The following is a 14014-nucleotide window of genomic DNA, read 5'->3' as shown; positions in this document are numbered from 1 at the left end:
AATTATTAGCTAGAATCATCACATGGATAAAAGGTACAGGCCAATCCGATGAAATTTAAAATCTGAGAAAGTCAAAACAATGCTCCAATATAATTTCGAGTCTAGATCTAAAAATACAATTCTATTCCATTCTAAATACAATACTGAGTTCCCAACGGCGGCTAACAGCTAGTATAGATATATTAGACTGCGTCAGAATAAAAAAATGTTTTTTTGAGTAAATATATCTAAAAAGTTTCTTTGTTAGACCAAAAAAAACCTCCCTCAAGATGAGCTTGATATCTTGAAAATTGAGCCGGCGCATGGGGGGTCCCCTTTCCCATTTAAAATACATTGAAAAAAAACTTTTTTCTGTCTTTTCATTGTAAATCGTCGGAAAATTTTTTTTTTGCAAATTTCCCTTTTCGTTGACTTGTAAAAAATTAAATTCTCTACAGAAAAAGTCTTATCCATTTTTTCGCTAAAATGCATAAGAAAAAAGTGACAGGGCTTCAAAAAAATAAAAATACATAAAGTCAAAAATAATTTTTTTTTTGTTTTCGACAACAAATTATTTTAATTCGTAAAATTCTTCACTTAATTCATCTATATTCAGCTGGTCAATCATATCTCAATTGGATCTATATATATAAAAAAAATTGTATTTATTTATATTATGTTACATATATACTAGCTGACCCGGCAAACGTTGTTTTGCTATGTGAATAATTTCTAGAGAGTTTCTAGTGTAGAAAAAAAATTACTAACTTATTGGAAGTGTATAAGAATGTGGAATATGAGTGAAAAAGGCCTGGAGCGCTGTGAACGATGAGGGAATGTTGTTTAAAAATAACAAAACACCAAACATTAATTGTTTTAATTTATTAAAAGTAATAATTAATTATAAAATTAATTAATTACATAATATTAATTTCTTAATGCTGCAGCGTGAACAATATTTTTTGTTAGCCCGTCTTTAGCTAATACAAACAAACTTGATGGCTTACCCACTCGAGAGCATGCAATGTATAATTGTTCGTGTGAAAAACATGGTGTGCTCAAATCTAAGCCACAAAAAGACATTGTTTGGCCTTGGGATTTATTAATAGTCATTGAAAATGCCAATCTTATTGGAAATTGAATACGCTTAAATTGAATTGGCACAACTGTGGGTATAATAGGTATTCGCAGTATCAATATATTTTCACCTCGAAACTTGCCATTTAAAATGGTGCCTTCGATAATGTTTTTCATTAATATTTCAATGACTAATCGCGTACCGTTGCATAGCCGTGGCGGGTTCAAATTACGAAGCAAAATGATTGAAGATCCAACCTTCAATTGTAAGTTATGTGGTGGCATGCCAGGCAAATCTAGTGAGTTCAAAAACTCTGTTGGAAAATTTACAGCGTCAGTGTCATCGCAAACTGTATCAATAGATTTATATGATACCGAGTCCCCTGGCAATAACTGTTGTATCTTCCGATATAAAATGTCAACGTCCACATTTTTTGCAGCTAACATTTCTCTTTCTGCAAGCCACTCGAGATTTATGTAATTCGTGTGTACATCGGGAAATATTTGTTCAATGAGAGCATCTTGCGAATCAATGATTGTGCAGAAATCATTCGCTAATTTTATGTATCCAGTTTCAGCTATAGTGACTTTTCCATCGCCGATATCTAAGAGTTGTTTTGAGAATGTTTCAGCGGATGGATCTTGAAGCATTTGAACGCGCATATTTACTTTTAGCTGTACTATTTCAACATGACGCCACAATATCGATGATTTTAAGCAGGCGTTGATTTCATCAGCGTATGTCGAACGTGGAATGACGGGAAGTATTTGTCTGAAGTCACCTGAAAGGACTAACAGAGTGCCACCAAGTAGTTTGTCGTTGTTTTTAATATCTTTCAATGTCCTGTTCAACGCCTCAAGCGAATGTTTGTGTGCCATGGTACATTCATCTCAGATGATAATTTTACACTGTTTCAGCACTATGGCTATGGACGATTATTTTTTTATTTTGCACACTGCGTCAGGGTTATTTTGAATATTGAGTAGTAGCTTAAATACTGAATGAGCTGTTCTGCCTCCATCCAAGCAAGTTGCCGTAATGCCCGATAATGCAACGGCCAATGCGATGCCATTATTGGATCGTATTTTGGCGGAAATTAGCGAAATAACGAATGTCTTGCCACTTCCACCTGGTGCATCTAAAAAGAAGAACCCACCTTGTCCTGCTGAAACTTCGAGCCTAATGCGGTCGTAAATGGTTCTTTGTTCCTCATTCATTAGTGGGACATTGCGAGTAACAATCGCCGCCGTTTCTACAGTGCTGTACTGCATTTCACGATTCATTTCAGTGTTCATTAAATCAGTTGCACCTCGATTTGGCGAATTCATACCGAAATGACTGAGTGGTAAGTTGGCAATGATAATGCAAAGATCCTCAGTAGCAATCAATGCTTCATTGTACATATCGTCGCTGAATGTTATCGCTAGATCGTTACACCGTGTACGATGTTGATGCAATATATCATCAGTCATTGAATCTTTGTGATTATCCCACAATATCTCTGCTCGGGCTGGAAAACATGTAGTCAACACTATAGCGAATAGTAGACGAATTTATATTGCTGTACAGTATAATGCTGCTTCAGCAAGCATACATTCCCACTGATTGTCATCTTCTAGCAAGCCGAGTGCAAGGCATGCATCTTTATACGTTGTATACTGTTGCTCATTCACTTTACGTATATCTTGAAATGACAATGGGCCAGTAACATTGACCAACAATAGTCGAAGATAAAAGCACTCAGTCTGTCTTTGATTCACTGTAAATACTCGCCCCAAGGCTTTTGATTTGAATAAATTGGGGCATGCATCAACTGGTGAGCCTTGCTTGCTGGGTATCCATTGTTTTGTTTGAGCCGATGTGAAATAGCGTCGTACTTGTGAATAGAGTAAAATACGTGCAAAGGCACCAAAATCATCCACACGATTACACAATTCAAAAAATTCAGTGAGTGTAGTTTTTGGTCAATTTATAGCACGATCAATCGCTGTCTCGTTCGTGAAATATACACGCTGACCATTTTCAAGATTTACGGCTAACTGAACAACTGCTGGATCCCGTCCATGAATTGGAAAACCAAAGATACGCCAAATAGCTTCATTGGAGCTGATGTACCGACCTATTTGGTAGAGCGTTGTTTCATCGTTTTTATTTACTGGAGGAGCATTGACATTGGTATTTTCCACTCTAAACACGGCCATGTCACTGACTTTATGAACAAACTTGCGAATGTATTTAATGCTCTTCACAGAACTGCAGAACTCAACATTAATATGAGCATTGTATGTTCGGCTCAGCAGGGGCGAATATAGCACGACCCAATGATTGTCAACATCAATGTCTGTGTTGCTGATGTTTTTAATAAATGATTGTCCGCCATTATCTGGATTCCTTCGACGATACATTAGATATCCGTCGACATTTGTGATTGTATCGTTAGTGAAATCTTAAGGAAAATTTTTTGTACATTTTCCATCTGACATGTAAGGCGATGAACGATTAAAAGTACCGCATGGGCCATGAATCATGTTTGCTGTAACAATATCAAACAGCAATTGATCAGTAGACGGATCGGGAATTTCTGCAGAAATTATATTATCTATTTCTTCAGGACGGATTTTGTCGATTAACCAAACCAAAATGTGGGCATGAAGTAATCCTCGCTTTTGCCACTCAACCGAGTACAGCACACGTGCTGTAATGTCATGACGATGTATTGCATTTTGGCCAGGCAACAGCAAAGATATAATCTCTTGCCATTTTGGATTACATGTGAACGGGATAAATAAACACGGTCGCCCATATTCGCGCACGAAAGTCAGAGCATCCTGTATATACTCTTGCATATGACGTGGACTGCCTACTTACGATGATGGTAGAATGACATAGTTACCAATTTCGGCGGCGTCGGCGTTGTTGACAATAGCGTCTCGCAAGTGAATGTACTCTTCCACACGTAGCTTCAGTTGATTATATCGTAAGTATCGTAGTCGTTCGCCTTCTATTTTTGCGTACATGTCGACCATGAATTGTTTACAAAGCTCTCGAAATCGTAGAATAACGTTATCCAGCCCGCGTCTAATCATCAATCTATACGCATAATAATCCTTCGAGCTAACGTTCTTGTTTGTTTCGGCTCCTGTAATTATATATTCATAAATATTAATTTAAGTTAATTGCATTTAGTAATTTAATTGTTTTGTTGAAAGTGTAATAATCAAATTCATAATAAATGAAGTACCTGATACGGGATCTCGTTGTTTAATATTTATGCTATATCCGTCTTGTCCCTTCCAGAAGATTAGCGGATATTGGAGAGCGTCATATGAACGGTGTGTATCAGCAATGAACTGAAGATTATTATTTCTCCTACGAGTCACAATTTCTCGTGCACCTGTACGATCGCCAACCATGATTCCAGCAACGTCGTCAGCAACAGGTGCATTGAATCTACGAATGTGTTCTCCAGCTGGTGTTTTATCAGGATTAATAACAATACCGTGATTATCGCTTTCTAATTTGTGCATGTGGGATTTGAATATTTTCAATAATTCATTATGCTCATTCAATAGAGCATCCAGCTCGCTGACAATGCGTCTAGCAAAGAATGAATCAAGGTTATTGTAGCCATAACGTGCATCCACCCGATTGGCTAGTGCGCTTCCGGAGTCCTTACCGCCCATAAGGTAAATTTGTCAAAATTTATGTGGTTCGTTTGGCATTGGCAGCAATGAGCCTATTTTATGATAAACTTGGCCTCTGATTTTAAATGTAGAATTGTATTGTTGACCATTTGCATTAGTATTTTGAACTATTTCTGTTCCTCCGAACGATATCATTTGGAAGCATGAGTTGAATGTTCGAATGGACTTCAGGAACACGTTAGAATCTGGATCTGTGCCGATAAGAAAACCGTTCAATGGTTCCGGTGGTGTTTCAGTTACAGGTAGTTGTACCTTCCCTGACGCGCAACACATCCCGGCTGGTTGATTTTTGAATTTCAAAGCATGACAATACAGGCATTCTTTGTCCATAGCACCAATGACTACTTTTGAATGAGCATAATATTCAATATCGGGCTCATACTGGAATGCTAGACGCAGAAATGATGTAGCTACAAATGCTCGATGTGCCTGTTGGCGTTGTTGGTCATTCGCTCTGCGTCTATTGACAGTAAAACGGTGTGATTGTCGTTGTTCTGATCTCATGACTTCATTGCGTTCAGCTCGTGTATCGTCTGATTGTTCTTGACGCAATTGCGCCATTCTCACACGCTCTCCAGTATTTTCTTCCTGAACTTGTTCTTCGGTTCTTTGGGCTCTTCTATTTCGAATGCTTCTAGATTTATTTGTATCACGGCTCAAATTGGCCCCTTTGCGTTTTGTTGGAATTGCTCACTGTACAATACAAAACACACATATATAGAACTGATTGAATTATTCAATTATTATATTTAATTATTATATTAATCATTTATTGTATCTTTGATTACATTAAATATACATGTTAAAATTAGATAGTTTCACGAAAGCGAAAAATTTTATGTTTCTTAATTATATCGAAAATACATACTGTTAGAAATAGTGAAAAAAAAATTCTGTTGAAGTTAGAGCTCCCTTAAAAAATTTGCTTTAATATGGCTCTTTACCGTAAGATGGACGGTGGCGTTGTTTGCTCGGTGGGTCTTATATACGTGACTGAATAAAGTAGTCAGTACTTGTCTCGGATAGCTTAACTGGTAGAGCCCTTGGCGCGTAACCGAGAGATCTGGGTTCGATTCCCAGTCTGGGCTGTCTGATTATTTTTTCAATTACGGAAAAATTCCCACTGAGTAGGTCCCCCCCCCCTTTCCCCTATCCGTTCTTTCCCAACTCCCTTAAAAAATTTGCTTTAATATGGCAAACACAAAAAAAAATTTCCCAATTGTAATAAAAATCTAACTTTCACCGAATTCGTTTTTCACCATTTCCAACAATATTTTCGTTATAAATAAGAAAGAATAATTTTTGATTTTATAATAAACGTAAAAAATAATTTATACTTACAACTCAATAGCCGTTGTTTGCGGGAACTCGTAACACGTGTTGAGTATTTTAGAGGTTATGTAAATCACTTAATTAACTGATCGTGCGATTTACACTCGAAATTAATAATTTTATCAGTTATTAATAATTAATTATATTCAATAATATTATTTATTAATAAATAAATAATAAAGTTACTCGAGAATATATTTGATATGAGAGTTACACTGAGATAGTAAAAATGTTTAACTACTACGCTTGAAGCATAAACACTAATAATAGTCGATAACTGTAGAGTTAACATCCCTACTCCGTGCTATTTACAGGATGAGAAGTGACACCGGTAGACACATGGAGGGGATAACTTACCAAGTGATAATAATTGATGTTATCGAGCGGGATAGAAAATTATAAAATTATGAAAATGACTATTAAAAAGCAAGAGTTGGTGATAAAAAAATGCAAATTTAGAGTTGTATGTATTTTTTGATGCCATATAATAAAAAATTTAAAAAAAAAAAAATTTTATCAAAAAAATAAAAAAAAAATTTTTGGGGTGAACATCCCTTATCACTTAGAGGTCAGAAAAATAGATAGTAGCTGATTCTCAGGCTTACAAAATCGTCTCTTTGGCAGCGGCGAAAAAGTCATTGTAAGGTTTCTAAAATTTACTTTTACATGTAGTTATATAGTCAACGGACTAAGTATTTTGCATACATTTTATTTTTGCTGATCACATAACCAATGAATTGTTCTTATTACGGGATTGCGGGAATGTAACAGATCAAAATGAAAACATTTTCTAAACACTTGAGATGTGGAAAAGAAATTTGGCTATTCGTTTTAAGAGATTTCGTAAAATCAAAAATTAAAATCGTAAATCCAAAAATGATTATTCTTTTTTGGAGAAAGCCACGGGAATGTTATAGTGATTGCACATTGAAAGTTACAATGGATATTCGCTAGAATTATGACATGGATAAAAGGTACAGGTCGATCCGATAGAATTTTAAATCTGTGCAAGTCAGAACAATACTCCAATTGAATTTAAAGTCTAGATCTCAAAATACAATTCTATAAAGTGCCCAGCGGAGCGGGCGGGTAACAGCTAGTAAATATATATATATATACAGTGCAACCTTGATGCAACGAAACTCAAGGGAAATAAAAATTTTTCGTTATATCGAGTTATTCGTAATAGTGAGGTTTGTTATATAGAGGTTAGATTAAACTTAATCCGTTATAACGAGGTAAGAAAATTTCTACTAATGAATAAGAACTCATTTAATTCAAAACTCAGAATTATTTATTTGAAAATATTTAAATCAGTTTAAGGTCAAAACAGACATAGAATGAATAAAATAGATAAAATAAACATAGAATTTATTAAATAAAACATAACATGATTGAAAAATAATGTTATTAGCTTAATGATATTCGCTTAATCTTCATTTTTCGTTCCTTTACTCGAAAAAAAGTCATCAATTTTAGTCTGCTTGCCAGTGTTTGTAATTATATCCAAAGCACAATCTAACTCCGTAATTGATTCAACTACACCGTCAGATAAACCACCTTTTTTGAAGAATACATATTTAATAACATCTAGAGCGTTGCGAGCATCTTTTATCGTAAAATTATTTTGATTTATTGTATTCTTTTCTTCTTCACCTGCTTCCGTTTCTTCATTTACTGCTGGCAACACAGATACAACAATGTCAGTGTCAGTGAGTTCTCCACAGACAGCTACGTCATTATCGAAGATAACAAACTCTTTGAATTCAGGGTCTTGAAAGTTAAATTCTTCTCTGATTGGCAAGTCGTCATTTTCATTTTTACCTGGAACTCTAAATCCACTCTTTTTGAAACAATTTTTTATTGTATTCTTACTGACTTGATTCCAAGCTTTAGTAATCATCAACATTGCTTATAATACATCAATTGAAGTAGGGGATTGATGTTCAATATCAACAAGATACCGTCTGACAACTTCTTTTCTGTAGTGCATTTTAAAGCTTTGGATTATACCTTGGTCAAGTGCTGCAGTTTTGACGTGGTATTTGCAGGCAAATACTTTATTTTTATGTTTGTAAGAGGAGGAACATCTCCATGTGCAGTACAATTAATAACGAATATAAGAATTTTCCTTTTAATTTTTTTCATTTCTTTATCAAGACTTCTAAGCCAATTGTTAAAAACATTACATGTCATCAAAGCCTTAGTGTTTGACGAGTAATCTGTTGGTAAATTATTTACGTTTTTGAAACAACGTGGTTTTTTATATTTTCCAATTACGAGTGGTTTGAGTTTGTATGTCCCGGTACTGTTTGTACCAAGCAACACTGTTAACCGCAGTTTACTATTTTTCCCTTCATGGCATTTGTCACCTTTAAATGATAAGGTTTTGTCTGGTAAACATTTGTAGAAAAGCCCTGTTTCATCAATGTTAAAAATATCTTCCGGGTCATATCCCTCAGACTGCGTTTCAAGTTTGTTTCTCCACTCGTCACATACTTCTTTATTGACTTCTGCGCTCTCACCACATATTTTTCAAAAGATAATCTTGTTTCTTTTTTTAAAATTGTGAAGCCACTCGTTGCTTGCACGGCATTCCAAATGTCCCAATTCTACTGCAAATTGTTGACTTTTTTCTTGGAGAATAGGGCCTCCAATTGCCACATTTTTATCTCGACACTGTTACAACCATTTCAAAACACATTCTTCTACCTCCGTATTATGGAGGGTAGAGGTAAGGAGCACATACTCTGTGTTACAAAAGTGTCCCCTGAATCGCCTTAAATTAAGATGGCGCTGCTGTACCAGAGGACTGTTTTTTAAAGAAAGCGCCAGAGTAGTTGAGACTGACAATCAAATTAAAAAAGGAAAGATAAACATCCGCCTTTTGAAGTGGGATATTTGAAACGGGAATTTGCGTTCACCAAATTTCTCATTTTTTAAATTTTTTTTTTAGAAATAATTCTATATAATTTTTTGAAGTGAAACTTCTTTAGAATCGTTGTGATTTCAAACCGGATGCAACGAAAAAACGACAGGTAAGAGACACAAATACAAAAATGTGTAGGATGAAGCCAGGGGAAAGAATGAGACAGAAATATACATACAATTTGTATATTATCGGTCTCTCCTCTTTGTGCCATACTTCGTAGCGTCCCCACTCCCGTCTTCTAAGCATAGTCGCCTGTAATTTGTGAGCCAGAGCGAGAGAGCAGATGTCAGTGTGTATGTATATTGCACACTGTTTAATACGTGCTTGTATTTGAGCATTTAACGTGTGTAGTGCATGTGAAAACTACGTGAGCTTACTGTACACTGTATGCGGCTGCGTATTACAGCGTTTTAGTAAGATAGCGTGGTGTGTTATTATTTAACTGTTTGTGAGTATTTTTATATCTTGTACTAAATAATAAATTTTATAAAATGCCGAAAACTAATGCCGAAATGTGTCGTCAATATCGACGCAAAAAAAGGTGTGTGTGCGATTCACACACGATAGAAGTGAAACTTCAGTGAATCGACAAAAGAATGAGATGAATATTTATAACAAGGGTAGGATAATTACAAAGTTTAATTGTTCAAAAATGAAAGTATTTTGATTAATTTTAAAAGATATTTTATATTTTATTTAACATATGTTACATAATCTATTACTCAAGTTCCATATTTTCAGTTTCAACAAATGATACAAGAGGCTTATGATAACTAAAATACGATACAAATATTTTAGTTTCAATTTGGTTGATATATCTTTGGAACACTGCATCTATTACCGTTTTTGATCTTGTAGTTGATTGAGTGCGATTGTTACACATTTTTAAATAAAATGTTGTATCGAGAAACTCAATCAAAGGAAGCGCTGTATCTGATGCAAAATTTATGTTAAAATCCCCACTTAAAATCATCGGAATTTTATCATAATTCTTTTTGAGAATTCGCGATACCTTTGGGGTATATTTGATCAAATTTTCATGTATAAATTCAATAACTGATTTTATTGATTGGTTGGGAAAGATGTAAATTGCTACGATCAAAATTAAATCTCCTTGGTCATTTCTGCTCTCACAGGCACATATTTCTCCAACTTTCGAAAGCTGAACAGACAATGATTCTAGCTGTTGTGCATTGAGATCCATTTGTGGCGTAACAACACGGGCTCCATCATTTACGTTGTGATAAATTGCTACTCCGCCTGCCCTCGTACGTGGTCTTTTGTAATTAACAACAATATTAAAATTTGGAATGTCTACAATATCTTCATTATTCATCCATGTCTCCGAAAGAATTAAAAAATTTGACGATGACACTATATTGTCATGTTGCAGATCTTGTACATGAGCTCGTAAGCTTTGACAGTTAAAGGTAAACAGTGACATCCCTTTTCTTTTATTTAAGAAATCATATAAAACATTTGTAATTGTCTCAAGTCGATTCAAGTTCAGCCTTCGAAATTCATGTTGTAGATCAATTGTAGATACTGACGCTCTTCGGTCTGAAAAACATTGAGATATTAGTTTATACTTAAAACAGGATTAAAAAATATTTACACTTACCATTTATTACATCAGTCACATTGACACTTATATCTGAACATCTATTTTGATTGTTCAATAATTGTTTTTTACGTGCACGAAACTCGCGACTACGTTCTGTTGAACTTTTTGCTGAATTTTTTTTCATTTTAATTTCATTTTTGAAGTGAAACTTCTTTAGAATCGTTGTGATTTCAAACCGGATGCAACGAAAAAACGACAGGTAAGAGACACAAATACAAAAATGTGTAGGATGAAGCCAGGGGAAAGAATGAGACAGAAATATACATACAATTTGTATATTATCGGTCTCTCCTCTTTGTGCCATACTTCGTAGCGTCCCCACTCCCGTCTTCTAAGCATAGTCGCCTGTAATTTGTGAGCCAGAGCGAGAGAGCAGATGTCAGTGTGTATGTATATTGCACACTGTTTAATACGTGCTTGTATTTGAGCATTTAACGTGTGTAGTGCATGTGAAAACTACGTGAGCTTACTGTACACTGTATGCGGCTGCGTATTACAGCGTTTTAGTAAGATAGCGTGGTGTGTTATTATTTAACTGTTTGTGAGTATTTTTATATCTTGTACTAAATAATAAATTTTATAAAATGCCGAAAACTAATGCCGAAATGTGTCGTCAATATCGACGCAAAAATGAAATTAAAATGAAAAAAATTCAGCAAAAGTTCAACAGAACGTAGTCGCGAGTTTCGTGCACGTAAAAAACAATTATTGAACAATCAAAATAGATGTTCAGATATAAGTGTCAATGTGACTGATGTAATAAATGGTAAGTGTAAATATTTTTAATCCTGTTTTAAGTATAAACTAATATATCAATGTTTTTCAGACCGAAGAGCGTCAGTATCTACAATTGATCTACAACATGAATTTCGAAGGCTGAACTTGAATCGACTTGAGACAATTACAAATGTTTTATATGATTTCTTAAATAAAAGAAAAGGGATGTCACTGTTTACCTTTAACTGTCAAAGCTTACGAGCTCATGTACAAGATCTGCAACATGACAATATAGTGTCATCGTCAAATTTTTAATTCTTTCGGAGACATGGATGAATAATGAAGATATTGTAGACATTCCAAATTTTAATATTGTTGTTAATTACAAAAGACCACGTACGAGGGCAGGCGGAGTAGCAATTTATCACAACGTAAATGATGGAGCCCGTGTTGTTACGCCACAAATGGATCTCAATGCACAACAGCTAGAATCATTGTCTGTTCAGCTTTCGAAAGTTGGAGAAATATGTGCCTGTGAGAGCAGAAATGACCAAGGAGATTTAATTTTGATCGTAGCAATTTACATCTTTCCCAACCAATCAATAAAATCAGTTATTGAATTTATACATGAAAATTTGATCAAATATACCCCAAAGGTATCGCGAATTCTCAAAAAGAATTATGATAAAATTCCGATGATTTTAAGTGGGGATTTTAACATAAATTTTGCATCAGATACAGCGCTTCCTTTGATTGAGTTTCTCGATACAACATTTTATTTAAAAATGTGTAACAATCGCACTCAATCAACTACAAGATCAAAAACGGTAATAGATGCAGTGTTCCAAAGATATATCAACCAAATTGAAACTAAAATATTTGTATCGTATTTTAGTTATCATAAGCCTCTTGTATCATTTGTTGAAACTGAAAATATGGAACTTGAGTAATAGATTATGTAACATATGTTAAATAAAATATAAAATATCTTTTAAAATTAATCAAAATACTTTCATTTTTGAACAATTAAACTTTGTAATTATCCTACCCTTGTTATAAATATTCATCTCATTCTTTTGTCGATTCACTGAAGTTTCACTTCTATCGTGTGTGAATCGCACACACACCTTTTTTTTATCCGGGACCTGTATTAATAAGAGTACTTCAAAATTATTACAAAAAAATAAATAATTTGCAAAATGCAACCAAAGGACGAATACCAATATTCATAAATAAAATAGTTGTATGAAAATTTAATTATTAAAAACTTTTTATTCTCATGTAAACTTCACAAAACGTTTTCATTTAGAATCTTAATCCAAGAAAGCGAGTAATAAATATAATTAAATTAAATAAAACATTACAAATATTTTGAATTGACAACAAATACTAGTATTTAAACAATCACATATACAAACATAAAATTTTATAATAAATAGTTAGTAAATATATATATTTACGAATCATTTTACATATATGTAAACTAATAAGGCACATATCTCATATGTTAAAAATAAAATTTTCATATTTTCATTGATATAATAAAATTTTCATTGACATAAGCTTTCGCAGTAACACACTAGTACAAGCATTTCTTGAGAGAAAACAACCAAGTGCTTGTGCCCAACGTCCTCGAAAAGTTACAACCATAAAAACTAGTGTATGGTCAGCAGGCATATTTTTTTCTTCATGTGGAGTATGTTTTGCCAAGTCAACAAAACCGTTATACTTCATTGATAGTGAATCAAATGTTACATTCTCGTAGAGGTTAATTTCGTCAACCAATAGAACACCGCGTCTTTCTGAATCTTTTATCGATTGACATCTTTCTTTTAGACAATTGAATGTTGAAGGCTGAAATCCGTATGCCAAGCAGCTTATTTTGCGCACAAATTTGTTCAACGTTTTCAACGATGGAAGTGGTAAACTGTTACGTTAAGATTTTAAAATCTTACTTTTTATTATCTATCATAGTACCAACGCAAACAGGCCATTTTTCAACGGACTTTAAGTAGTTATAAACATCATCCAATGTTGTGATTTTTGTATCTATAGTTATTTCCTGGTTATTTGAACATATTACCTGCAAATAATAGTTATTAACGAAATTTGACATGACAAGGAAAAAACAATAAATATAAATAATTAGTATACATACTGTAATAGATAGATCGTGGCTTACACATATATGATATTTAATCTGCTTGGTTTCAGGATCTACTCTCATGAACTGTAATTTGTTTTGCTTATTTGAAAAAGACCAAAATTCAGGCAAAATGGAAACATTTTTCATTTGATCTATAAAGTTTTTTATAGATTCCTGAGAGTTCATAGAGTCATTATGATTACGCTCCTCATCAAAATCTTGCTGCATCCCCTTTTTTCTGATGTTTGAGATTTGTTGTTGTTGTGGTTGTTGATATTCTTCACTATCATTAAAATATATTTGATTTGGTTGACTGTTGAAATTTATAGGTACTGCATGCTGTTGTAGTGATTCTGAATACTATATATATTGATGTTCAACTGTTGGCAAAGCTCCTTCTGATATTTTTTTTTTTTTTCAACGGCAGAATATTACTTTTGCCATCAATTATAATATTATCATAACTTTTTACGTCTTCATCTTTAAAATGCAGCTGACAAAT

General features: G+C 33.9%; 2 protein-coding genes and 1 long non-coding RNA gene across 3 annotated transcripts in view; 1 reads left to right on the top strand and 2 right to left on the bottom strand.

The window, feature by feature from the left end:
- The window catches only part of LOC123263793 (neurexin-3-like), a 763584-nt gene that overhangs the window by 172097 nt on the left and 577473 nt on the right, over nt 1–14014 (bottom strand). The window lies entirely within an intron of this gene.
- Nucleotides 9693–10804, bottom strand: LOC123264774. Its single transcript, XM_044728241.1, has 2 exons — nt 10647–10804; nt 9693–10585 (listed from the first exon to the last, which is right to left on the bottom strand). The coding sequence occupies exons 1-2, from the start codon at nt 10771–10773 to the stop codon at nt 9744–9746; spliced, it is 969 nt and encodes a 322-aa protein (XP_044584176.1). The 5' UTR covers nt 10774–10804; the 3' UTR covers nt 9693–9743.
- On the top strand, nt 10790–12367 carry LOC123264817. The gene is made up of 2 exons (XR_006509424.1): nt 10790–11415; nt 11476–12367. It is a non-coding gene; the product is annotated as an uncharacterized LOC123264817 (long non-coding RNA).

The sequence above is a fragment of the Cotesia glomerata genome, linkage group LG1 (assembly GCF_020080835.1).
Source record: "Cotesia glomerata isolate CgM1 linkage group LG1, MPM_Cglom_v2.3, whole genome shotgun sequence".
NCBI lineage: Eukaryota > Metazoa > Arthropoda > Insecta > Hymenoptera > Braconidae > Cotesia > Cotesia glomerata.
Note: the sequence above shows the minus strand (reverse complement) of the source record. Positions and strands in the feature narration are given on the sequence as shown.

Bases quoted from the DNA above. Each gene is read 5' to 3' on its own strand.
- LOC123264774 (XM_044728241.1), bottom strand. From the start codon at position 10,773: ATGAAAAAAAATTCAGCAAAAAGTTCAACAGAACGTAGTCGCGAGTTT. The intron at 10,586-10,646 runs GTAAGTGTAAAT...AATGTTTTTCAG, and splicing joins TGTGACTGATGTAATAAATG to ACCGAAGAGCGTCAGTATCT.